The sequence below is a fragment of the Sminthopsis crassicaudata genome, chromosome 4 (assembly GCF_048593235.1).
Source record: "Sminthopsis crassicaudata isolate SCR6 chromosome 4, ASM4859323v1, whole genome shotgun sequence".
In the NCBI taxonomy this organism is placed as follows: Eukaryota; Metazoa; Chordata; class Mammalia; order Dasyuromorphia; family Dasyuridae; genus Sminthopsis; species Sminthopsis crassicaudata.
The window spans coordinates 458,178,607-458,203,756 of record NC_133620.1 but is presented as its reverse complement, the minus strand read 5'-3'; the positions used below and the strand labels follow the sequence as shown (position 1 = coordinate 458,203,756).

Genomic DNA, 25,150 nt, shown 5'->3' with positions numbered 1-25,150 from the left:
CTTCGGCCCACGGGCCACATGTGGCCCCTTGACGACGTTTATGCGCCTCCGGGTTATGGCAAATAGGCTGAGGGACGGAGACAGTGTGAGCTTTTGTTTATACTATAATCCAGCTCTCCCACAGTCTGAGGGACAGTGAACTGGCCCCCGACTTAAAAAGTTTTAGGACCACTGGTCTAGAGCCAGTAAAAAGGGATGGTTCCTTAATTTGTAAAGCAGCCTTCCAGTTGTGATTGTTGTTTTTGATGTGGTTCTTGTAGGATAACGGTTCTCTGTGTGTCAGCGTTGAAGTCATGTGGGACTTGATGCTCTTTGAGAAGCTTCTTGTCACATTGGTGATGGAAGAAATGTATGGTTCTTTGGGGGGCCGACTTGAGTGCTGTTTTTATGGGGCTGATTTGACATGGGTGGTTTTGTTTTGAAAGGCTAGAGAGCAGATTAGAAAGCAAGGCTAAAATGGGCATTGGAGAGGATTTGCTTAATTCACCCTTCCATTCATTTAGTCGGATCCCCTCATTGATGAAGAAACAGGCTTCTTTGGTGAGTTTTGTCTTCAGAGAATGGAGGGAGTGGAAGTTGAAGACAAGAGGCTGAAGTTTGTGAGAGCAGCCCCTTAAAAACCGATAAGTCTGTGTGGGATAGAGTTACTCATCCCTGGTAGAGACTGGAGCCTTAGGTGTACTTTATTTCCTTCCTCATAGCACTAATTAGGGCAATGGTCATGATGAGGATAGAGGATCTCTTTTTTGAATGATTACTTCAAGACATCAGTGAAGAGGCATCCAGGACTCAAAAGGCAGGTGGATGGCTGTGACAGTGGATCTGAGTGTGGGGTTGGGAAGACTTGAGTTCCCAGCTAGCTTAGACATTTGCTGTGTAATCCTAGTGGGCCTCAGTTTCCTTGTCTGTAAAATGAGGAGCTTGGATTCTATGGCTTTCCAGCCATAGATGATAATTACACTAATGTTACAGGATAGTGAGGAAGAATATTATTGTTGGGAAGGGGCAAGAAATCAGGAAAGCCTTTACTCAGAATGAATTCCAAAGAATCTGGGGCTATGAACCTTAGTAAAGACGAAGTCATTGTCCTCTTCACATTGTACATTTAGGGTGTTAGTCCTCCTGAAGTTCAGTCGTGGCCATAAGGGAGAAAAGCCATTGTTTTCTGACATGTGTGTGCATGTGCATTTCATGGTCTGGGTTGGTCTGGGTGCAGAAAAGTGTTTTTTGTGTTAAGGGACCAGGATTTGTTTTTGAGTTAGCACAGAGCTGTTAGGGAAACAGTTTTATAATAACATACCTTTAATACTATGTAATTAAAACACCCTGATTTTGAGAATCTGCATAAGGAATGTAAGAAAAAGGCACATTTATCATCTGTCAAACTGGCTTCAATAAATTCTTCAGCCATATTTTTTTCAGGTAGGTCCGCCTCTCATCCCAGACACACACACACACACACACACACACACACACAACATACAACACACACACACAAAATCAAATCAAATGATGATCTGATAATCCTGGGAACATGTCTTCCTGTCTGTTAGGGCAGGAGTCCCTTTGGGCCATAGAGATAGTTCTGTTCTTTAGTCAAAGGAGTAAAAAGGCTGGTTTTCCAAATACTGTGGAATCGCTGCTAAGCAAGGTTGCATGGTTTCGTTGGCGATTCTCCAGTATCGTTCTTTCAGAAGGAATGCTGCCTCTTTGGGTTGCCGCTGGCGGGTGAAGATTCCCTTCTTATTCCCGATCACTCTTAATGGTGCTGAAAACGAGGCAAAAAAGCAGCTTTGTTAGTATGAACTAGATCCCAGCTCACCAGGCTTGGATCTGAACTGAATGGTGATGAAACACCTCCTAGTGCTGGTAGGTTCTGCTGAGGCAGGTGCTATTGGGGCTGAATTACAGATTAGTTATGGTGGTGTGCCCACACTTGGGCACCAGCTGATCTGGCACCTTGAGCAGAAACTTCCAAAGGAGGCCCCAGTAGTTGGGATGGCACTGCTCTGCGTCACCACAGGGTTCTCAGCGTGAACTACCCCACTGTAAACCTGGCTCTGATCAGACACAAGTGTGGGCTTGAGAAATGAACAGCTGCTCTCCATGGAAAAGTTGGGGACCTCTGATACAGAAGTCACTTAGGCCCAGATTTCCAGAGCCTTTTCTCTCTCCTCGGCTTTCTGTAACCTTATTCCTCTCTGTCATAGCTGAGCATTAACATTTAAAATGGGCTTTAACCACTATGGCAGCCTCTTCTACCCTAGTCTCTGATAGACCGTGGCATTTAGGTTTCTAGAAATGTTACAGGAATTGGCCTAGAAGAGGTTTACTTCCCTAGAGAATTTAGTCAAAACTATAGTTTTCTATCTTTACTACAAAAAAAAGGCCAAATTTTGAATAGGGCCCAGCAAGCTGAAAAATGAGGAATTTCTTTGAAACCACAGGGCTGTCCCTTCAAATAAGCTTTGAAAAATGGAGTATTTTTCAGCACTGTTGAAAAGGAGTGTGTCTGAGACTGGAACAGTCTAAAGGATAGAGTCAGCCAAAGAATCCAGAAAATGTGGATTCAAATTCTGCCTGTTGCATGTACTTGCTGTGTGACCCGGACAAGCTGCCCCAAGCCACTGCAAGTCTAGATTTTTGCACTATGAAAGGTAGTTTCCTTATCAAAAGAAACTACCTCACTGTAGTAGAGGATATTTCCAAAATAAAAGATGTTTGGTCTGGGTGATCAGAACTCACCCCTTCTCCTTCCCCCCCACCAAAAAAACACTGATGGTTGAAGGGGTACTACTGGCTCATTTTTCTCATGTTCTACCATTAAAAAAGGGGGGAAATCAACAGGATCCATCAGCTTTTTGATTAAACCTTCAAGACAACAGATGTGTTCAATGACAAGGGGAAGCTAGGTGGTGCAGTGGCTAGAGCATCAGTCCTGAAGTCATGAGGACCTGAGTTCAAATCTGGCCTTAGGCACTTAAACCGCTTCCTAGCTGTGGGACCCTGGGCAAGTAAGTCACTTAACCCCAATTGCCTCAACAACAACAAAAATGACAGCCAAGTTTAGCAGTGAGGGACTCGTGCTACCATCACTTAAGACAGACTGAATAGTTGCTTTTCTGCCCTAAAATGTTTTGAGTTTAAAAGTTTACAATCTTGGATTCCCAGATTTTCCCAGTAAACGCTCTGACAGGCTCTCCCTCTTGGGAGCTGTGTGTTTGTAACTAAGGAAGAGGAGGGGCAGAAGACTGGCCCATCTACTCACATTGGTTTGTCATGAAGTCAGCAAAGTTCCAGATGAGCTCCCCAATCACGTAGTCTTTGCGCTTCTGGTCCAGAGCCAAGTGATACTGTTGCATGACTGACTTCTGGTACTCTTCACTGAACATCAGAGGAGGGTCCTGGAGAGCAGATGAGGAGAAGAGGGCAGGTGGGCCTTAGGGATGGGAGCCGGCAGGAGGGCCGAGGAGTTGCTCCGGCCTCCAGGCCCTGTGGTACTATAGCCTTTGGGTGCTATTGCCATCCATTGGGCCGAGTTTCATTTTGTTCACTGGTTCTGCCCTGAGGCCATGGGGAAAAGCACAGGGAATGTCCAAGTGTCCCGACCCGGGTTTTGTGTGTCAGAGGGAGATGGATGGGCCACCCCTCTGCAGACGGAATATTCAGTTTATACAGCAGAGAGCACGCCCTGACTGGCTCTAGGACAGGCCAGTGAACGCCAACAACCGTTCTTAAAGAGCATTTCCTAGAAGTGTATGAAGCCCCAGGTCCAAAAGCAGACCAGGGAGGTGGAGAGCCTCAGGACCTACCCGCTCTGACACGGGCACAGGTGGTTCTCCAGGGCTCCCATTCTCGCCTCACTCTGGGGAGCTGGCCCAGGGGCATGAAGAAGAGGGCCCAACTAATCTATGGCATCCTGGCCTGCCTGCAACAGAAGCTGCCTGCTTAGTGCCTCTGACGCCTCCATAGAGACCCCAGGAGAAGGGCCTCAGGCATGGAGGGAATGGCCACAGCTTTCCCTGATTTATCCCGGCTACAGAGATTAACTGGCTGGATCCCTGACCTAGTCTCAAAGGTGGCCTTGGAGCAGAGAAGGTGAAAGAGGCAGTTTGGTGTGGTTTATCTCTCTCACAGACACACACACACACACAATCACATAGACACTCGCACACACCACACACACACACTATCACACACGCAGACACACATACACACACACTCATACACACACACACTCACATGCTCTCGCTCTCTCATCCACTTTTACAAAGAAAGTGCTAACCTCCACCAGTAGAGGGAGCGTCTCTCCACTCCAATAAATCTCCTAATAATAGGAACAAAATCTAGCTGGATTATTCAGTGGAATCGTGTGTTGTTAGGACAGTAACATGGGTCTGAGTTTAGGGGGAGGATTTCTCCATCTTCCACATTATTTCTAAGCAAATGCCAGAAGAGCCTGTGGGGAGCAGAGAATTCTTAATCTGGGGCCCATGGACCCCAAGATTTTGGGGGGTCTCTACAAACTTTAAATTTAACCTTTTTGGTTGGTTTCTCCTGCAGCCATTGCATGGATTTATGCACTTTAAAACACTTCTGAAAAAAGGTTATACTTTTCCGTGTGTATCCTACTTATTAGGAGGGAGAGTAATAGGCTTTGGTTTCTAGAATAGTGTGTGTCTGGGGGCTACATGGTCACTGCACTGGGGTGCTTTGATGCACAACCATCCCCATTTACAGAGCTGGGGGTGTGCACACGATGCTGATGAACCTCAGAAGCCTAAAAGACCCATCACAAAAAGGGGATCCGCCTGCTCGTGTCTGGAAGGACAACATTTCAGCAGGGCCAGACTGAGTTTAAAAAGAAAGGGATCCACTATTTAATGCTAAAGGTGTTCAAAGGGAGAACTCCGGGGCTGTAATCATAGCTGGGCCTCCTGAAGGGAAAAGAAAAATCCAGCCCTGGAGATGAAGGAGAAGGATCCCGGGGCTCAGACTCAGCAGCTCCCATAAGGGATGGGACCCAAGTTGGACTCATGGTCGGCCTCCTACCGCTGGGGCTTGCTAGCCACAAATACCCCTGCAAACAGGCAGAGAAGGAAAGTGGGCAGCCCGCCAAAGCTCACCCCCAAAGAAGCATGAGTTTGGAATGGCTGTGGCTCATTGAGGAACTCACCTGGTGGAAGCCGGGGATGGAGTCTGCTCCGTACTCGGTCTGGATAATTGGCTTCTGATACAGTTTATACCAGTTCTCAAAATTGGTGTTGGCCTGCAGCCGAATCACCTCGAGGTGCCCAAAGTCGTGGTACCAGGAATAGTAGCTGTTTATACAGATTACGTCCACGTAGGGAGCCTAAGGGAAAAGGTCAACAGCTTGCTGTGAGTTGGGCCGTGATGGGTGTACCTGGAAGCTGAGGGGAGGGCTGGCAGGTCTCCTACGGTCGGGACTTCAGAGCCACGATGGAGGCCAGTCGGCCTCGAGATCAGGCCCTTCCAGCTTGGCGGCAAGGGAAGGCTAGTCTTAAAAACACCCAAATACAGCATTGCTTTCAGACCCGCAAGAGGCGGGATGGGCTCAGAGAGATTGATATTGTCCATTTTTCCTTTAGAGATAAAGCTATCACCCAATGTAGAAGGGCTGGGCAATTTGGCCATGTGAGTAGACAAAGTGATTCTCCCCCCCTTGCCCCAGACTCTTGCCTCCAATGAGCCCCTCCTCCTGGTGGGCAGGAGGGGGTGAGTAAAGGGCCAAGAAAGGCTTTGCCCATCTGGCTGGCCAAAAAGCCATCTTTGACTATGGTGTGGGAGGGGCACAGGTCAGGAGACAGAACAGGATGAGGGGTAAGGATTTAGGAGTTCACTCACCCCAGGGGGTGTCAACAAGGCAGCCTACCCTTTCCCCTGGACACTTCCACCTGGGAGTATGGGAGTGAGAGTTCTGAGCTGGGGGTCTGCTTCACTAGTGAACAGGAAGGGGACAAAGAGCCACTGAAGTGGCGCCATAGGCCTGGGGAATTGTCCACTGTGCTTCATGACGATACAGCTAATAAAAATGCTCATCTCCTAATCTCTGCCCTGTTCTGTCTTCTCCCAGCGATGGCTCCTCCTGAACTCTCAGGGCACAAACACAAGGCAGATGGGGGGGATACCCTGGAACGAGGTGTCAGTCTGTGTGTGTGTGTGGGGGGGTCACTCCCAATGGAGTCCAAGTGCCTTTGGAAGGAGGTGAAGTTAGGGCCAGCTTGGACCCAGGCCCCCCCTTTGTATGGAAGGGCCCAGGGAGGAGAAAAGCATAGAGACTTCAAGAAGAGACCATCTCCACAGTCCCTGAAAGTGGGGGGCTCTTTGGGGGCCACAGACTTTTCTCAGACATTTACAACTCTGGCAGCTTTGGAGGACAACCGATACGGTGGGAATGCTTCCCTTCCCCTCTGCAGAAATGCTCTTGTGCCTGTAGAGCGGAAGAAGCCATGGCAAACCATTTCGGAATCTCTGCTAGGAAAACTCCAAATGGGCTCACAAAAGCACTGAACAACAAATAATGTGGGGTGCCCCTGGTTTTAAAGATGGTGGGCAGCAGTGAGAGTGGAAAAGAAGGGACCCTTGGGTTCAGCTGCAGCTGTGTGGCTGGGGCTGGCCGTTGTCTTGGTCAGCTCCCCCTTGTAAACAAAGGGCTGGGCTGGCTGAAGGATGATTTACTCCTTTCACCTGTGACCCTGCATGGATGGACCAGCATGGAAGACGGCTGGCCAGTGCCCATTCTTGCCATTGGATTCCACCTCCTTCCCCTGGATAATTGGAGAGTAAACAGCAGGCTCCGTGAAAGGCCCAGAGTGTTCCTATGGCCTTAGCACAGACTCATGGGTCTGGGCCTTGGGGTGCATCTATGCTGGCAGTCTGGTATTAATCCCTGCTACCAAGAAAAACGACACCATCCCCGCACTTACCCCAAGATCCAATTCAGGCTTAGTATTGGACACAAAAGTCACAGGCCGGTTGGGGTCCAAGGCTTTGGTGTGGGCAATCAGGGTCCTGTTTATGGCACAAGATACCACATAGTCCATGAGAATGGGAAAGGGCTGTCGGTCTCTACCCCCTTGCTTCTTCCTCCTTGCTCATGTGTCTTCCTTCTCTGCTTCCAGGAGCGACCTGCCTCCTGAGGCCGCTAACGCATGTGTTTGTGGGGCAGGCTGGGCAAGGGGCAGCAGAGGGGCTCCGATTTCCTGGAGTGGAACCTGCTGCCAGTGAAGGCAAGAAGTGACCCCAGAATGGGCAGCCCATAGTGGGTGCTAGAAAAAGGCTGATTCTGTTTTTCAAAATAACTGTGGCTTGGAGTTCTCTGCTTAACATTACCTGTTCTAAGGACCTAGAACCCTGAGGGAGGGAGCTGTTCCTGCTCCTCTTAGGTCAGGGACCCTTTCCCTCCCCACTGTGACACCTATAACAGCATCTCCACTGACTGAGGTGTTAGGCCCAGAAGGGACCACCAGAGACTGTTGGGGCCAGCAGAAACTGCTCAGAGACCCACTGGCTGCCTTGGACAGCAAGCAAGGGCTTTCTCCTCTGCCAAAGCGGCCAGAGAGGAGATAGCACCTACTTCCCACATTGTTAGGAGGATCAAATGAGAACTTTATAATATGAAGGAAAGGAAGGCTCAGGGGAAAGGGGGCTGCTGGCGAGTGGAAGGGCTCCATTGCTTCAGGCCACTGGCCTTTGCTTGGTTTCTAGCTCATCTGCTGGTGATGGTTGGGTAATTAATGGCTGTTACCATTGCTCCCCTGATTCATCTTCATGACTGGTCTCCCTCCCTCTCTTCCTTCCTTCCTTCCTCTCTCTTTCTAGTTTAATTTTTATTGATAGCCTCTTTTCCCTTCACTTTCATTTTCAAATCTATCCCTTCCCTATTCCAGAAGTCAATCTTTGTAACAAGAAATAAAAGGCCTGCAAGAGGCATGTGGTAAAGTGGGCAGGGTGGCTGCCTCTGGAGCCCAATGACTAGGGTTCTTGTCCAACTTCTCTGAAGTCTGTCTTTTGCCCTCGATGAGCCTTAGTTTCCTCCTCTCTACAATGAAGGCCTCTGGGACGACCTAGCATTCTCCATCTAGGATCCTGTGTTGTTTCATTCCTCAGTAAAATGAGTTGAACCAGATCTCTTGGAGGCCCTTCTACTTTGGAATCCTTGATCCATAGGATCAGTATATCTGGTTGAGTCTGACGGTAAATGCAATAATCCATACCCATAGTCTCCTATCTGCCCTGTTCTGTCTTTTCCCAGTGATGGCTCCTCCTGAACTCTCAGGGCACAAACCTTTTTATGAGGGAGAGGAAGGAAATATGCAATTATTAAGCATCTACTGTGCCTGGCACTGTGCTCAGCACTTGACAGTTATTATCTCACTTGATCCTCCCAGTAACCCAAGGAATTAGGTGCTTTTATGGTCCCAGTTGAAGAACCTGAGGCAGACAGAAATTAAGAGGCTTGACCAAGGTCACACAGCTAGTCATAATTTCCCCAAATATGCTTCAGAAGATCGGTGTAGGGTGTGGGAAGGAGAGAAATTAGACCCCCATTTGCCCATCCCCAGAGAAGGTCCTCACTTGAAATAGTAGGCAGCAGGCTTCAGCGAGGAGACGGGCTCGTTGGCCACAGACCACATGACCACGGATGGGTGATTCTTGTCCCTCCGGACCAGCTCTTCCATCACCTCCAGGTGGTGATTGAGGGAGACATTCCCAAAGCTCTCCCTGTGGGAAGAAGAGAGGCCCCATTGGTCCCTCTCTTGTCCTTCTGCCAGCCGGCAAGGTGACCCCAGATGGGTGCAAAGCGGCCCCACACAGATGAGGAAACTGAGGCACAAGGCCTCTGCACCCTGCCCCGTCATGGGGGACACTCACGGCAGTATGATCCCCACTCCCGGACACTCGTCGATGACCACGATCCCATAGCGGTCACACATTTGCATCACTTCCTCAGCGTAGGGATAGTGGCTCGTCCTGAAGGAGTTTGCCCCCAGCCACCGCAGCAGGTTGAAGTCCTTCATCACCAGAGCCCAGTCGAACCCCTTTCCGCGGACCTAAGGACGGAGATGATGGGGCTACATGCTGAAGACATTAGAGCAGTGGGAGGGGAGACGCGCAGGGAGCTGCTCGGTGTTCCCGTGTCCCTCACCACCTGCCGGCCCAATCCCAGAGACTCTGCCAGCCACATTCCGTCTCTCCACAGGGCTCCCAAAAGACTCTCCTTAAAGTTGTGGCCAACCAGTGTTTATTAAGCTCCCACTGCGTGCCAAGTACTGAGCACCAGGGATACAAAGCAAGCTAAAAGTCAGGTGAGTCCATGAAGAGAAGTCCTGTGGGCTAAGTCTAGAAATGTAGTGTGGAGTGGGTCGTGGGAGGCTCCTTAAGCAAAAAGGGACTCTGCGTTTGACTCAAACACTGGAGCAATAGGGCAAAAAAAATCTTGCCTGGTGCCCTTGAGGGCCTCCCCAAGCTGGAAGCCGCCCACTCCCATACGACCCATTCTGCCCTCGTCTAAGTACGGCTGTTTGGGAGTGACATTAGGAATATGAGGAAATAAAGGAAGCATCAAAAAAAATCTTTAGTTAAATGATTAAAGTTAAGTCTATTGATAAATTTAATAAGTAATAGATAATTAAAGTTGTCAATTAAGAAATTAAAACTGAGATCCTCAGATGACGTGCTCTCTGACATTTCTAAGAATGGGCCCCAACTCTAGAGCTGGAAAGGACCTTGGAGGTCACCTTGTGTAAATTCTGTATTTTATAAATTAGGAAAGAGGCTCTAGCTGAGCTGGACCATGAGCTGTTCCCAAAATCTGAGGATCTCCTGTTACTGGGCCTTTGCCAAGGCTGGTCCCCTGCCTGGCGTGCCATCACTGCCTTCCCCCTTCTTCCCCCTCAAATTTTGATTTTCCTTTGCCCCCTTTACTCTCATGTTCTGAGACCTGAGTAGATGAGATGTCCCCTTGGGACACCTTAAGCTCTGTGGGGGCCCAGATGAGTTTATTATTTCATCACCTTATTCTTGGGCCTGGCACAGCGCCAGGTTGTTGTCAGTAATGGTGGTTGGGCTGAAGCCCGAGAGATGGAAGCGCTGGCTTTTAGACCGCCCGCCCCTGGGCCCCGGTTTGCACCCTGCCCCCATCCCATCTCTCACATCAGCATCTTCATGCTTGTTGACCCCGTGGAAATAGAAGGGTTTTCCATTGATGAGGAACTGGTTGTTCACGACGTGCACGGTGCGGATGCCCACAGGAAGGGTATAGATGTCGGACACAATCCCGGCTCCTGTCTGTACGGTCAGGGTCACCTGCCGGCCCCAAAGCACAGGACACAAGGGTCAGGGTTCGCCATCCAGGGTAGGGAGGGAGTGCGGTCAGTGTCCAGCATCTGGGGCTCTGGGCCCAAAGGATCAGGAAAAATCACACGAGGAAGCTCCCCAGGCCCTGACAGCCTCCCCTGCAAGACTCCCAGGCCTCAGACTCCAGGTGTAGTCCTCCACACCGAGCACTCTGGCCCTGCCCTGGGCTCTGAATCTCGGGACAGGGGTTGACAGGCGGCACGGTGGGGCAGAAAGCTGGTTGGTCTCGGGAGAGACCTGGATTCAAATTCTGCTTCTGACATTTGTTACTGGGTAACCTTGGGGGGAGGGGTCAGTCACTTAGACTTTAGAGATCTCAATTTCCTCAACTGTGAAATGAAGAGGTTGATTTACAGCAGTTCAAGGAGGCCAGTGCCTCAAAAAACAGATGAAAGTGTAACTGGGAGGGGTTTAATACAATACAACATCGGCAATGTCATTTTGTAGTTTTCTTTTTGGGGGAGAGGCAGTTGCAAGGCAGTTAGATGACTTGCCTAGGGTCACACAGTCTGAGGCTGACCCATGCTCTGTTCACTTTTTTCCATTTTTTCCCCTCACTCCCGTGGTTTTCCCCTTTTGTTCTGATTTTTCTCAAGATGATTCATAAAGCAATGTGTATTTTTTAAAAATTAAAAAAATAAAAATAAGAACAATCTTAAAAAGTTTTTAAAAGTATCTGAGGTCATATTTGCCCTGACTAGAGGGCCAGTGCTCTATCCACTGAGCCACCTCGTCTCCCCAATTTGGAGTTTTCTTAGCCAAGATGCAGATAGGCAGGGATTTATTTCTACTTTATTGAGCATTTATGAAGCACCTTCGATGAGCCAGGCACTTTGCTCAATCAACACAATCGCCAGCCTCTCTGGATCGTTATTCCCTCACCTGTAAAACAGGCTACCTGCTCCTGGACAGAGAGGGGATGGATTCGAGCCCAGCGTGGGCCTATTGTTTGTAATTAGTCGAGGAATTCACTCTGCTCCACTATGACTATCTGACAAAAATGGTCTTATTTTCTTTCTCCCCCCAGGGGGGGTTTGGGAAAGACTGGCGGAAAGGAGAAGTAGTAGATTTCTAATAAAAATCTGAATGATGACATAAGAAAGGTGGATGGGAGAGCACCACCTCTGGAGCTGCCTCCAGTGACCCCTGAGTCTCCTCACTTGTGCCTCTGGGGATGGGAGTCCTTAGTGTTTCATAGATTTTGTCATGAGGAAGGGTCTTTGTGGGACATAAGGAAGCTGATGTGAGAGGCCCCTTTGCTGAGGACATTTCCTGAGAGCCTCCTTTCCCCAGGGCAGCCTCCACCGGGCCTCGGACGGAGCAGGGGGCAGACTTACCTCGAGTGAGTACAGGTAGGCCGGCTGCTCGTGCATCAGGTAGGGCCACCAGAGCTGGGCGTTGGGCACCTTGAGCTGCCCCTGGCTCCCGGCCCCCTTGGCCACCACTTTCCCGTCCTTGTCCCAGAGAAGGAGCTCCAGCTCAAAGTGCTCACTGCTTCTGACAGCGACCTCGTAGTTCACCAGTCCTGGAGGAGGCCGAGACACATCTGAAGGTGAGAGGAGCCCCAGACACTGGGCAAGGGCACGGGAGGGGGAGGGGGGCCGGAGGACCAGGCTGCCGCCACCTGCTCCTTCTGGCCTCAGTCTGATAGCTGAGACCACATTTGGTGGGAGCATGCTGGGAGGCTATCTCAGACTTTGTGGTCCTGGGGGACGCCCCGGGGGTGTCTGGGTAGGAGGTGGGTTCCCTGCCCTGTGCCTGGAGGGGCGCCCTGGGTGCCCTTCCCCCTTCCCAGGGCAGCCCCTCACCTGTGCTCTGGTCTACCTCGGTGGTGACGGTGATGTCATCGATGTAGAAGGGAGGGGTGGTGTACAGGAGGACGGGGCGATGCAGCCCGGCATAGTTGAAGAAGTCAAAGTTCGTGCTCTGAATGAAGTAGTTATTGGGGTACCTGGTTGGGGGGAGGAGAGGGTGTTCGCATCCGGTCACATTCCCGGGTTCTTAGCCCGCGTTCCGGGCTCTCGGGCGTTCCCCGGCCCTTGTCCTGCAGGAGGGCTCAGCCATTCTGCCTCTGCTGTTCGTTCCCTGGATACCTGGGGCACGCTCACCTTCCAGAGCTCAGATCCCCCCTTGGGCACTTACTAACTGTGGGACCCTGGGCCGCCTCTGCCTCAGTTGCCCCATCTGTCAAATGAGGAGGCCATGGGGAGCAGGGCTTCTTAAACTCTCCCCTCGAGACCACTTTCCAAGAAACCTTTCCATGACCCCAGGTACACAGACAGATGAAATAGGCATGGAAACCCAACATTTCCCATCCCCCCACGTTGTTACATATGGTGACTATATGGGGTCACCAGCCGCAGTTTGAGAAGCTGGGGTCAACATGGGCTCCCAATGCAGCTAACCTTTCTGAGCCTCAGTTTCCACATCGGTCAAGTGAGGGGTCAGACTCTATGGCTTTGGGGAGCCCTCCTAGCTCTCAGGCCCGGGTGTCCCCAGGAGCCGGCGAGGGACGCCCCCCCCCTCACCGGGATCTGTCGGTCCGGTGCTCGATGATGCCCGGGGGCAGCGTGTGGGGGGTGAGGGTGTTGTTTATGGCGATGGTGATGCGGCTCAGCTCCCCGGGATTGGACTGGACCAGCTTGCTGATGTCAGCTTCGAAGGGGAGGTGGCCGCCCTCGTGCTCGGCCACGTGGACCCCGTTCACCCACTGCAAGCAAGCAGGCAGGGGGTGGGGTGAGTGCGAGGAAGGGCAGTGGGCAGGGCCTCCAGGCTGTACCAACTCATTGACTGGCACCTGCATGCATCCATGACTCCCAGCGCTAGCCTGGCCTCAGGGTGCATCCACAAGCACCCACAAGCCAGCCTTGGGCCCATTCCTGCTCCCATGCCAGCCCCAGGCCTGGGGCGCACTCCCACACTCCCACGAGAGCCCAGCCTGGAGCACGGCTCCCACGCTCCGGAGGGCCTTGTGGCTAGACAGTGGGACTAATAGGACTAATGACCCCAAAAGGCTTAGATAACCTGAGGCAAACAGAAGGGCCAGAGCCAGGAAACCCAAGAGCTCGTGGAGTCGCCTGCAACATGACCCTGCGGGAGGGCACTGGGCGCTTTGCCATTTCCAGGATTAAGGCAAACACAGATTGAATGGCCTGTCCCTTTCCCACAGCTCTAACCATCCGAGGCTGGATTTGAATCCAGGTCAGCGCTCCATCCACTGAGCCCCGCAGCTGCCTCCTTGTAGACAAGAACTACCCTAACACACAGCCCCTGCCCCTGCCCCCAATCAAACCTGGAGAGTCTTCCTATGGTGATGGAGCTCATAAATGCATCCCCTTCCCTTCTTTCCTGAGGTGGGGGACCACGGGTATGGACAGGGCATACACTGCCTGCCTTGGTCCTAGGCCACTTTTACTGAACTGGCTTTTTCTGATCCTGTCTCACAAGGGATGGCTCTCAGCCAGGGAGAAGGGGAGGGACATAACTGAATCAAGAGGGTCTAAAAGAAAAACTTCTCCCTGATTCTTTTTTCTTTTTAAGGCTAAGGGAGCCAGCTTTGTCTGGGAATTTAATCCGATTGATCCTTCTCGCCAGGGATGCCAGCATTCATGGCACTCTTTAAGGGGGAGGTATCTGGGGCCTTCCCCTGGCCCCTTGATCTCTACCTGGCCATTGGAGCCCGGAGCCTCCAAGGACAAAATGAGGCTGGTGACCTTGCCCAGCCGTACCTCCCTTCATTCCAAGTCACTTGCCCATCATGGCATCAGCTCCAAGAAGTCATGGGCCTCTTCGAGAAGGAAGGACAAATTATAACAAGGAGAAGGTGGGCCCGAGGAGGAGGACGGCCCAGTAGAGAGAAATCAATGATCTGCTGAAGGCCCATGGGAGACTGAGCTCCGAGCTGGCCAGGACAAGAGCTTGAAGGCCAGAGCTGGCCCGCTTCCTTTCTTGCCTCTGGGCAGTGTCACCAGGTGTTGGCAAGACTGGCACCAGAAGCCTCGCAATGGAGCGACCTGAGGTGCCAGGAGTGGGGCAGAAAAACCAACAGGTACAGACTGAGACCCCCCCCAAGACAGTCATTCCAAATCCTCTTCCCCCAACCCCCACCCTGGTACTGACCACAATGGCGTAGTAGTGGGCACTGCCAATCCTCAGTATCACCCTGGTGCCCAGGTTCTGGGCCCAGCTCTGGGGCACCATCACCTGCCGCTCATACCACACCCAGCCAGTGAAGCCGAGGAGCTTGTAGTCCTGGCCCACGTCGTTGAAGCTGGCCGGGACCGGCATGTCCAGGACGGGGCCCGACTGGAGGGAGAGAGAGAAGAAACGGATGACCACGAAAGAGTCTGCACTGGTGGTCGGAGGACCTGGATTCCAGCGCCTCCATGTCTGCTGCCTTGGTGACAAGTCACCCGGTCCCTCTCTAAGGGGCACAGTTTGGACCAGATCAGAGGTTCTGAACCTTTACTGCTTGGGGCAGCAATCTGGGGAAACTGACACGGCCTCTGCCCCGAATCATAGTTTTAAATGCATGAAATAAGACTGAAACAAATCATATTGAAATATATTTCAAAATATTTTTAAATGAGTTTGTGGACCCCCAGGCGGATATCCCTGCACGTCTCCCTCAGGCTCTTCGTTTTATGGGCTGATCTCCACCTGGCTGATCCCGGGCTATCTGGCTGCACCCGTACCAGCCCTGCCCATAAGGCTCTTTTTGTGAACCTAGAGCTCGTAGCCTGGGGAATCTGGAGCGCACAAAGGCTCCACTGAGACGAGGCAGAAGTTCCTGGAAAAAGATGGCCTCGAGATACGATTTTCCATCTCTCTAGGAAGTCAGGATTCCACTCTGCTGGTTGCCCTCTGAGGTCGGAATCAGGAAGAACAAGCCCTTCCCGCCCTTCAGAACCGCTGCGTGAGATCTCTTTGGCTCGGATGCCCACCAGCAGTAATGGAAGGGAAGAACTCGGAGCCCCAAGGGGAGATGGGCAGTTCTACCTGGCCCGTAGGGTGCTAACCGTGTGACTTGAGGGAAATTACCAACCCCACTTGGGGTCACTTCTTTGAGAAGAAATTGGAATGAGAAGGTGGCAAAACTCCTTTCCAGACCCAAAATTCTATACTTCTGTGACTGACGCCTGCCCGGCACGTAGTAGGCCCTTAATAAATGATTACTGACTGACTGACTGACCGATCTCCCTGTCAGAGAGGGGATTTTTCTACTGGATCTCACAAAGCCTGGAAATAATGAGCAGTGAATGGGGCTGAATCGGGAAGCGGGACCTCTTCCCTCCTCCCAAGGCACATGTATCCCCTCCCTCTCTTCCTCATGTAGGACAAGTGGAAAAAGAGGCAGCGAGCACATGACTGATCATAGCCTCGCCTCACTGGGCTCTAGAGAAGATACTCAGCCCGGTGCTGGGAGCTTCCACTTCCTCCCCTGTAAGATTCCAAGAGACCTAGTTTCAACTCGGCTCTGCGTCTCCGTTTCCTCCTCTGTGAAATGGGCTGAGATGACTCCTAAGGTCAAATTAGCTTATTTATATATATATATATATTATAAATATGAATATATATTATAATATACATAATGATTATATATATATGTATACATATACATTTATATATTTAAATGCTTCTACGCCCGGCCTCCCAACTTTGGGAAGGGGAATAATGGCTCCTGAGGCCAGCACCTGTGCATGCTCTGGGTCCCTCAGTCCCCACTTTCCCCCACGTTTGCCCGTGCCCTCCGCCCTCTTCCTCGTCCTACTTCCCCTTTCTTCCTTCCTTCTTCTTGCCCTCTGCCCCTTCCAAGCATCCTGCGCTCATGGCTCATCTCTAAGAGTCCATTTTTAAAAGTAGGAAACTGAGGCCCGACAGTGGAGGCGTCTTCACCCCGCTGCGGGATCCCGGAGGGCTTCCTACAGAAATCTGGGAGGGAGGCTGGGGGGGCGCGAGCCGGCAGGGGCTGCCCCCCACGGAGTGCAGCCCTTCCCGTCTTCTCCCGGGGGCGGGCATTTGTTAGGCTTTAGCTGAAGGGAAATCACGGGGAACTGCTGGAGGAGTGCTCTAGACCCACCCCAGAACCACCCAGAAAGCCGAGGCTCCGGAGCCATGGCTCTGGGGGAAGGGGCTCTTCGGGCACCTCTCGAGTTTTACCCAGAAGCAAAGGAGGCCGGCGCTCGCGTTCGATCTCGCGCTCTGCGAGTCCCGCTCCAGACCGACCCAAAGGGGCAGGAGCAGGCGGCCAGTCGGAAGCTAAGCAGGGCCCGGACTGTTCGATCAGAGCCGGAGGAGAAAGCCGGGAGGGGATGCCCGCCTCGGGCCTCCTCCCTAAGGACCGGCATCCTCCGGAGGGGCGTGCGGCCGGCGGCAGTCTGCGCCCTCCCTTCCCGGGCGCCCCCCCGCCCCGCCCCCCAGCCGCTCCGAAAGCCCCCTCCCCGCCCCGTGCCAGCGGGCAGCCCAAGGGTCACCTCCCGCAGGGGGCTCTGGTACCACCGCTCCCGAAAGCCCTGGTTCCTGTCCACGGAGAAGTCGGCTCGGAAGTCCCACAGGCCATCGAGGTCCTTGCGTTCCCGGCTCGGGCTCTCCCGGGGGTACAGCATCCCCCCCTCCAGGGCCAGCGCCCCCGCGCAGAGGGCGGCCGCCCAGGCCAGCCAGAGCCCCGGAGCCATGACTCAGTTACTCGGCGGACTCCCGCTGCTGCATTCTGCCGAAGTCCGGCCTCCTTATTAGCTGAGGGGAGGGGGAGGAGCCACGGGGGGCGGAGGAAGGGAACCGGAGGGCCGCGCGCGCTCTGGGCGGGCCATGTTGGGTAAGGGCAGGAGCCGCGGGGCCTCCGGGAAACGCCTCCTCTGGCCACCAGGGGGAGCAGCACGCCCAGCCCCCAGGGCGGGCGGCCCCGGGACGATCCTCAACGTCCGGCCCGCTCCGCCTTTACATCCTTAATTGCCGCTAATTATTAATCAATAGACACGTGCTGTTAACCAATCAACAAACACGCATCGAGTGCCTGCCAGGGCTCTGGGAACACGCGAAGGGCTCTTACCGCGGGCCTGCTAGCAACTTTCAGTCCGCTGGGAGACTCCGAGCCAAGGAAGCGCGCTATAGCCTGACGCGGAGGGGCTCTGGGGCCTGACGCGGAGGGGCTCTGGGGCCGGGCCGGGGCCCCCCGCGCGAGGCGAGGTGGGAATTTAGGGAAACCCGCGCCCGGAATCAGGATTCAAAACTCGGACCTCGGACCCTCCCCAGTCGTGACCCTGGAAAGCCCCCTACTCCTCGCTTGCCTCAGTTTCCTCGTCTGTAAAAGGAGATGGCCAGCCACTCTCGTGTCTCTGTCAGGAATGGGACACAGCGGGATGGAGTCAGAGCAGAAGTCGGGGGGGGGGGGGACAGCCAAAGTGCCAGACTGAGAGGGGACGGCCTGGAGCCCGGGGCAGCGTGGCGGCGGGGGTGGGGGTGGGGGGAAGGGGGGGCGCAGCTCACGGAGGGCTTTGAACGCCAAACAATATTTTTCACGGTTCTGGAGGCAATGGGGAGCCAGCGCAGTGTGGGGGAGGGGGGCGTCAGACTCTGCTTCTAGGAAAATCGCGGATGAATGGAGGATGAATGGAGGATGGATTAGTGGGAAGAAGGCAGACATTGCAATAATCCGGGCGTGGGGGGCAGCCAGATCTCGCGGTAAATCTGTACTGCCCCGAATTCAGGAGGGCCCGAGTTCAAATCCGACCTCAGACACTTAGGTGTTAACTGTGAGATTGTGGGCAAGTCCCTTCACCCATTCTGCCTCAGCAAAAACCCCAATAATAATAATGATGATAATAGTCCAGGTGGGAGGTGATGCGCACGGAAGTGAAAAGTGAGGCGTTTGGGACCTGGCGCGAGGAGAGATATGGCGCCATCCGCGCCGCGAGCCTCAGAGACTAGTGCTGGGCAAGTCCCTTCACCCATTCTGCCTCGGTCTCCTCGACTACAAAGTGGGCTGGAGGTGATTGGGAGTCTGAGGGATTGGGAGGGCCGCGGTGCCCTCTACAGGAATAGGGAGGGGGTGGGGAGAGGAAGATAATGGGGGGGAAAGAAAATGGACGCGCCGGAAGTGGCCGAAGGCAGCTGAGAGATTGGGGCGGAGGAGGTAGATCCCAAACTCACCCACGTGGAGGTGGTAATGAAAGCGGCGGGAGGGGCTGGGATCACCGAGCAAGGCAGCGGAAAGGGAGAAGTCCCAGGAGACCCCAGGAGGTACCAGGTTAGAGATCTGGAAGGGAGCAGGGCCGGTCTGAGAGGCGGGAGGGGAACCAGGAGAAAACAATGTCCCCAACCCTGACGTCCAAGCCTTTTCAAGGAGTTTGCCCCAAGGCCGAAGAGGTAAAGGATGACGGTCTGGGGTGATTTTCCAGGCTGGGGGAGCCATGGGCCTGTTGGTGAGCAGCAGGAAGTGAGCCAGGACGGGGAGAGACTGAAAGCAAGGGAAAGAACCGGGATGGCGGTCCGGGGAGTGGGCTTGGAGAAACCACAGGAAGCCTCATTCATCCAACGGGGAACCACGAAGGATGCACCAGGGAACAGGGAGATCAAAGGAAGGGCGTGCCAGAAGAGCACCGGCCCCATAAAGTGACTTTGGGCCCACGGTTTGTTTGCCAGCGCTCAAAGTATTTCATCAGCCAACCCTGTGTGCCAAAATCATTTAAGAAATGTCCCCGGGCCCCAGAATCTTTGTCACAAGTCGTTTGGAAGCTATGATTTATGAGATCCTTCAACAGTAGGTTCAGTTACACAGTGACATTAATTAGTTGTCATGATTCAATCATTCCTGACTTTCATGATGTTATTTGGGGTTTTCTTGGCAAAGGTACCGGAGTGGTTGGCCATGTCCTTCTCCAGCCCATTTTATAGTCGAGAAAACTGAGGCAGAACGGGTGAAGTGACTTGTCCAGCTAGTTAGTCTCTGAGGCTGGATTTAAACTTAGGGCTTCTGATCCCGGCACTGATACGCTAGCCACCTGACCAGCAAGCTGCCTTTGCTGCAGGATTCAGGGTGAAAGTTCACTGAAAAGGTTGTGATGAAAGCACACAACTTCTGTCATACCCTGGGAGAATCATTTTTTCAAAACTATTCAATCCCTTCTTGACCTTCATTCCCTTTAAGGATTTCTCTTTTTACCGGGTCAAACAAAGGTGAACTCAGCTAAAATCCCCATTCACTGAAATAAAGGTTTCTTCTTTGTCTTAAACGACTCATTTAATGGCCCCCTTACCTCGGTCAAGCCAAGACCTAATAGCATCAAGGTGTATTCTTTCTAGGCTGATCTAGAACGCAGCAGCAGCAGGACAGTTTCTGAATTGATGTAGAAAAACTGATTAGACCAAAGGTTCTGAGCACAAGCAAAAGAACTAAGTCCACAACCTCTTATAACTCTCTTTCTGGTCTTCTTGCGTCTCTGTACCTTCTCCACAGACCTCTGGCCTCCTGGTGCCTGTGATTACCAATATCTCCTTCCCAGAAGGCTTTGTTCTGACTATCATTTCAACACATATTATTGATAAAGGCTGAATGACTTAGGTAGCACCCATGCTGGAAATGGAAACACAGCACTTGCCACTGGACCACATGGCCTCCAAACTCAGAAGCTGTAAAGGGACTGGTTTTGAGGTACACGTCAACTGAACTGATGTATATGTGTGTGTGAGCACAGTATTATGTATATATAGTGTATTATAGTATGTGTGTGTATACAGATGTTGCGGACTTGGTTCTTTTGCCTGTGGTTATGTTATTTGTCCAGCTAGCAAGTCTCTGAGGCTGGATTTAAACTGAGGGCTTCTTATCCCAACACTGATACGCTAGCCACCTGACCAGCAAGCTGCCTTCAGGGCGAAACTTCACTGAAAAGGTTGTGATGAAAGCACACAATTTCTGTCATACCCTGGGAGAATCATTACATATCACACATATACTACACACATACCTACATACCATGATACACTATATATATATACACACACATATATATAATACTGTGCACACACACAAACACACATATGCTATATATACACATATACATACCATGATATACTATATATACGCACATATATATAATACTGTGCACACACACAAACACACATATGCTATATATACACATATACATACCATGATATACTATATATACGCACATATATATAATACTGTGCACACACACAAACACATGTTATATATACACATATACATACCATGATACAATATACACACATACACACATATATATAATACTGTGCACACACACAAACATGTTATATATACACACATACATACCATGATACACTATATATATGCATATATATAATAATGTGCGCACACACAAACACATGTTATATATACACATATACATACCATGATACAATATACACACATACACACACATATATAATACTGTGCGCACACACAAACACGTTATATATACACATATACATACCATGATATACTATATATATGCACATATATAATAATGTGCACACACACAAACACATGTTATATATGCACATATACATACCATGATACACTATATATGCATATATAATACTGTGCGCACACACAAACACACATATGCTATATACATAATACACTATATATATGCATATATATAATACTGTGCACACACACAAACACATGTTATATATGCACATATACATACCATGATACACTATATATGCATATATATAATAATGTGCGCACACACAAACACATGTTATATATATACATATACATACCATGATACACTATATATGCATATATATAATACTGTGCACACACACAAACACACATATGCTATATATACACATATACATGCCATGATACAATATATATACATACATATATATATAGATATATATATATAGATATGTAATATTGTGCGCACACACAAACACACATATGTTATATATACACATATACATACCATGATACACTATATATATATATATATATATATATATATATATGTGCACACACACAAACACATATATATTATATATATATATATACATGTATACATAACGTAATACACTATATATGCATATATATGCTACTGTGTGCACACACAAACACACATATGCTATATATACACATAAACACATATATCATGTATGTACACCTATATGAACACACATATTATACAATACTGTACACACATATATGCACACATTACAACAAAACACATTACATATACATACATTTTACATGCATATCTACATGCTATCCATATTACACTCTTTATACACATATATGCATACTACAGACAAACACACAATACACTGTACATCATACATATTATAAATCAACATGCACATACTAAACACACCCATATACATACTACACCCATCCACAAACATACATATGTGTCTATATATACACATACTGTACACACAAACACAATGTGTTGTGTTTCTGTATATACAGAATTTTCAACTCACTGAGGCTGGTTCTTGGACAGCAGTCATGCTTTTTTCCTAGGTCTGTTTGGAGGCTTAATGGGACCAGACAGATCTTGTGTTCCATGAAATCATTACAGTCTTAGGATGTCCCAGGTCCCTCACGATACCCAGGTCTCAGAGGAAGAAGGGGACCTCCAATCTAACCTATCCCTGAACAGGGGTCATCCAACCTTCATGAGAAAGCCCAGCACCTGATCACCTCTAGAATCCATCCATTTATTTTTTGGGGGGATAGCACTGGAAGCTTTTCCTGACATCGAGTCAGTTATGGAGCAGCTAGGTGGCACAGTGGATAGAGCACTGGCTCTGGAGTCAGGAGGACCTGAATTCAAATCCAGCTTTAGATGCTTATTAGGCTGTGTGACCCTGGATATGTCACTTAATTCCATTTGCCTCAAAAAAAAAAAAAAAAAAAAAAAAAAAAGCAAATCTTTCTTAGAGGAGGCATTCTATGTTGAAAACTATCTTTGCAAACATTTTGAAAATAAAGACCTGTTATTTAATGAAAAGAAGAAGAAGAAGAAGAAGAAGAAGAAGAAGAAGAAGAAGAAGAAGAAGAAGAAGAAGAAGAAGAAGAAGAAGAAGAAGAAGAAGAAGAAGAAGAAGAAGAAGAAGAAGAAGAAGAAGAAGAAGAAGAAGAAGAAGAAGAAGAAGAAGAAGAAGAAGAAGAAGAAGAAGAAGAAGAAGAAGAAGAAGAAGAAGAAGAAGAAGAAGAAGAAGAAGAAGGAGGAGGAGGAGGAGGAGAGACATTTAAATATCCTTTCTTCTCTGGGCTAAATATCCTCAACTCTTTTTTAAAAAAAAAATTAGTATTTTGTTTTTCTCCAGTTACATATGAAAACATTTTTTGATGTTCATTTCAAAATTTCTCCAAATCTTTCATCTGAGCCTTTTTTGAGGTGACCCCAAGATCTTTCCCTGTGATAGCTGATCTCCAGATTATCAAAACGTTTCTTGGAGCATAGTAAGGAGAAAACTCCTTCTCTTTTCTTGGACATATGAATACTAAAAGAAGTAAGGTTTCTCATCAATCTTAGCCAGTTATCAGCTTATCTTGCCGTGTCTTTCCTGGCTTTCATTGGTAAAACTCATTTTGAAGGCCCTGTGGACTTCTCCACTTTCTCACAAGGCATTGTTCTGATGTGATTGATATAGTAAATGATGTGGCCCCAGATGATTTGCTTTCGGAGAAGCACCAAATGTTGGGGTTTGGCCATGTGAAGAATTCACAATGGCCATGCTCTTTGGCAAAACATAGTTTTATTTAGGAGAACTTACTGTACACTAGAAATGGTCAATATGAAATAGATTGGGAGAACATTGGGAGCAAGAAAGGGATTTTAATAATTAATGATGGAAAGTTCCCAATGGGACTCACCATCATCCAGGAAAAATACCCCAAGAGGTTGGGGCAAACCTTAGCTGACAGGCTAAATACTAGGGAGATTAAATTAGCATCTAATTTAGCACCTTAAAGGAGTTAGTTGAATGTAAGGAGACAGATACCATAAGACGCAATGGGGTTTGAAAGGAGAAACACTCCATGGTGTGGGGGAGAGGTGAAGGAAAGATAGCATGAGGCAGAATACCAGATGGACCAAACGGTTCGGCAAAGATGGCATGAACCATGGGCAGATTGTACAGGGGAAATTGAATCTCAGGGACATGACTGGGATTTCTACCAGGATCTAGCAGGTCTGCCCACGACTTCCACAGAGGCTTTTGAGGATTTGACCTAACTTTTATTCCTTGGCTAGACACTGTGAGAAAGGGCTCTGAGGTTAAACTGATTCCCATCTGTGCCCTTTCCTGCCTGCCTCCGGGCGATACTTGAGCCATTCTCTGCCAAGCACACCCAGCCATCCAGGACACCTGAAGGCCCTGTGTCTGTGAAGGAAACTCTTATCTAGACTATTGTTTCACTGGAAGCCTCACCCACCCTGGGGGTCTTCCTCCATCAGCCTGACTCAGTCCCCAGGACTTCTCCTTAGTTGCTTTGTCTCCATTAGGACGCCCTTCTCTCCCAATGTAATTTGTCTCGGGTATTTAGCACACATCGGGCTGTAAGCAATGACAATAAGAGCCTACTGTGTGCCGGGCACTGCATTAAGTTCTGGGAGTACAAAAAAAAAAAAAAGTACAGTCCTTGCCTTCAAGGAGCTCACAATCTAGTGGGAAAGCACTGTCTCCTTTTGTCCTGTTTTAAGTTTGTCTGCCTCAAAGGTATCCCTATTAAGTCTCATCTTATTCGATCCCAGTCCAGTGTTCAAGCCCATTGAGATCCCTTTGAGTATGGACACTGACATCCAGTGTATCAAATAGTTTCTCTCCATACCATAAAGAAACAATGGGAAAGAGCTTGAATGGAGCATTAATACTCATGATATAATAAGTATATTTGTGTGCCTCTGGGATCCCACTGCTACAGGAATTCTCCACACAGGGATGGAGCTTAGCGTCTCTGGAGCTTCCTCTCCTTTGTGCAATTTCTTCCCTGCATACCTTTTCATAAATTCTCATTGTAATAGCTAGTAATTGGAATAGCACAGACTTTGTAGTTGAGGTAATCCCCCTTTGAGGGGACTACTTCAACTACAAAGTCTGTGTGTTATTTAGAGTTTATATTACATTTGTCTGCACCCTATTCATGGGACAGTTTCTTTAAGCAATTGTTAGTGGTTGTGTTCATAAAGTCAAAGGCAGGGGCAGTTAGGTGGCACAGTAGTGGATAGAACACCAGCCCTGAAGTCAGGAGGACTTGAGTTCAAATTCAGCCTCAAACAATTAACATTTCCTGGCTGTCTGGCTGTGATCCTGGGCAAGTCACTTAACCCCATTGCCTTAGCAAAAAGAAAAAAAAAAAAAAGTCAAAGGCAATGGAGAGAGGTGGTGATAGGTGGACATCTCAGTCTCTTCAGGTAAGCCCTAGCTGAGAACTTGGTGCTGGGATTGTGGCTGTGGGAAAAGAAAGAGGAAGGAGACAGGAGGACAAAGATATTCAATCCATGATTAATCTCTCTAATTTATCAGGATTAAAGAAAGGGAACAGTTGACCAAATATTTGAAGACAGTTCAGCTACCATGTGCCACCCGGATCCTTCCTTCTGCAGCAGGATGCAAAGGAAAAATGCCATATTCAGAGCCAGAGGATGGAGATTTGACTCCTAGCCCAATGGCCTGTGGGACTATGGGCAGCTAGGTGGTGGGCAGGGAATCAAGAAGTTGTTGCCCAGTGATTTAGTCACGTTTGACTCTTTGTGATCTTATTATCTAGAGGGTTTTC

General features: G+C 49.7%; 1 protein-coding gene across 1 annotated transcript; it reads right to left on the bottom strand.

The window, feature by feature from the left end:
- Positions 1–1,284: 1,284 nt before the first annotated feature.
- On the bottom strand, positions 1,285–17,126 carry GUSB (glucuronidase beta). Its single transcript, XM_074263970.1, has 12 exons — positions 16,854–17,126; positions 14,500–14,685; positions 12,909–13,090; positions 12,189–12,331; positions 11,718–11,905; positions 10,177–10,329; positions 8,896–9,074; positions 8,599–8,745; positions 6,948–7,032; positions 5,177–5,353; positions 3,269–3,404; positions 1,285–1,768 (listed from the first exon to the last, which is right to left on the bottom strand). The coding sequence occupies exons 1-12, from the start codon at positions 17,052–17,054 to the stop codon at positions 1,593–1,595; spliced, it is 1,953 nt and encodes a 650-aa protein (XP_074120071.1). The 5' UTR covers positions 17,055–17,126; the 3' UTR covers positions 1,285–1,592.
- Between the last annotated feature and the right edge of the window lie 8,024 nt (positions 17,127–25,150).

Coding starts and splice junctions, on each gene's coding strand:
- GUSB (XM_074263970.1), bottom strand. CDS start 17,054: ATGGCTCCGGGGCTCTGGCTGGCCTGGGCGGCCGCCCTCTGCGCGGGG. Junction 14,686..16,853: donor ACCAGAGCCCCCTGCGGGAG/GTGACCCTTGGG, acceptor CTCTCCCTCCAG/TCGGGCCCCGTCCTGGACAT. Junction 11,906..12,188: donor CGAGGTAGACCAGAGCACAG/GTGAGGGGCTGC, acceptor GGCCTCCTCCAG/GACTGGTGAACTACGAGGTC.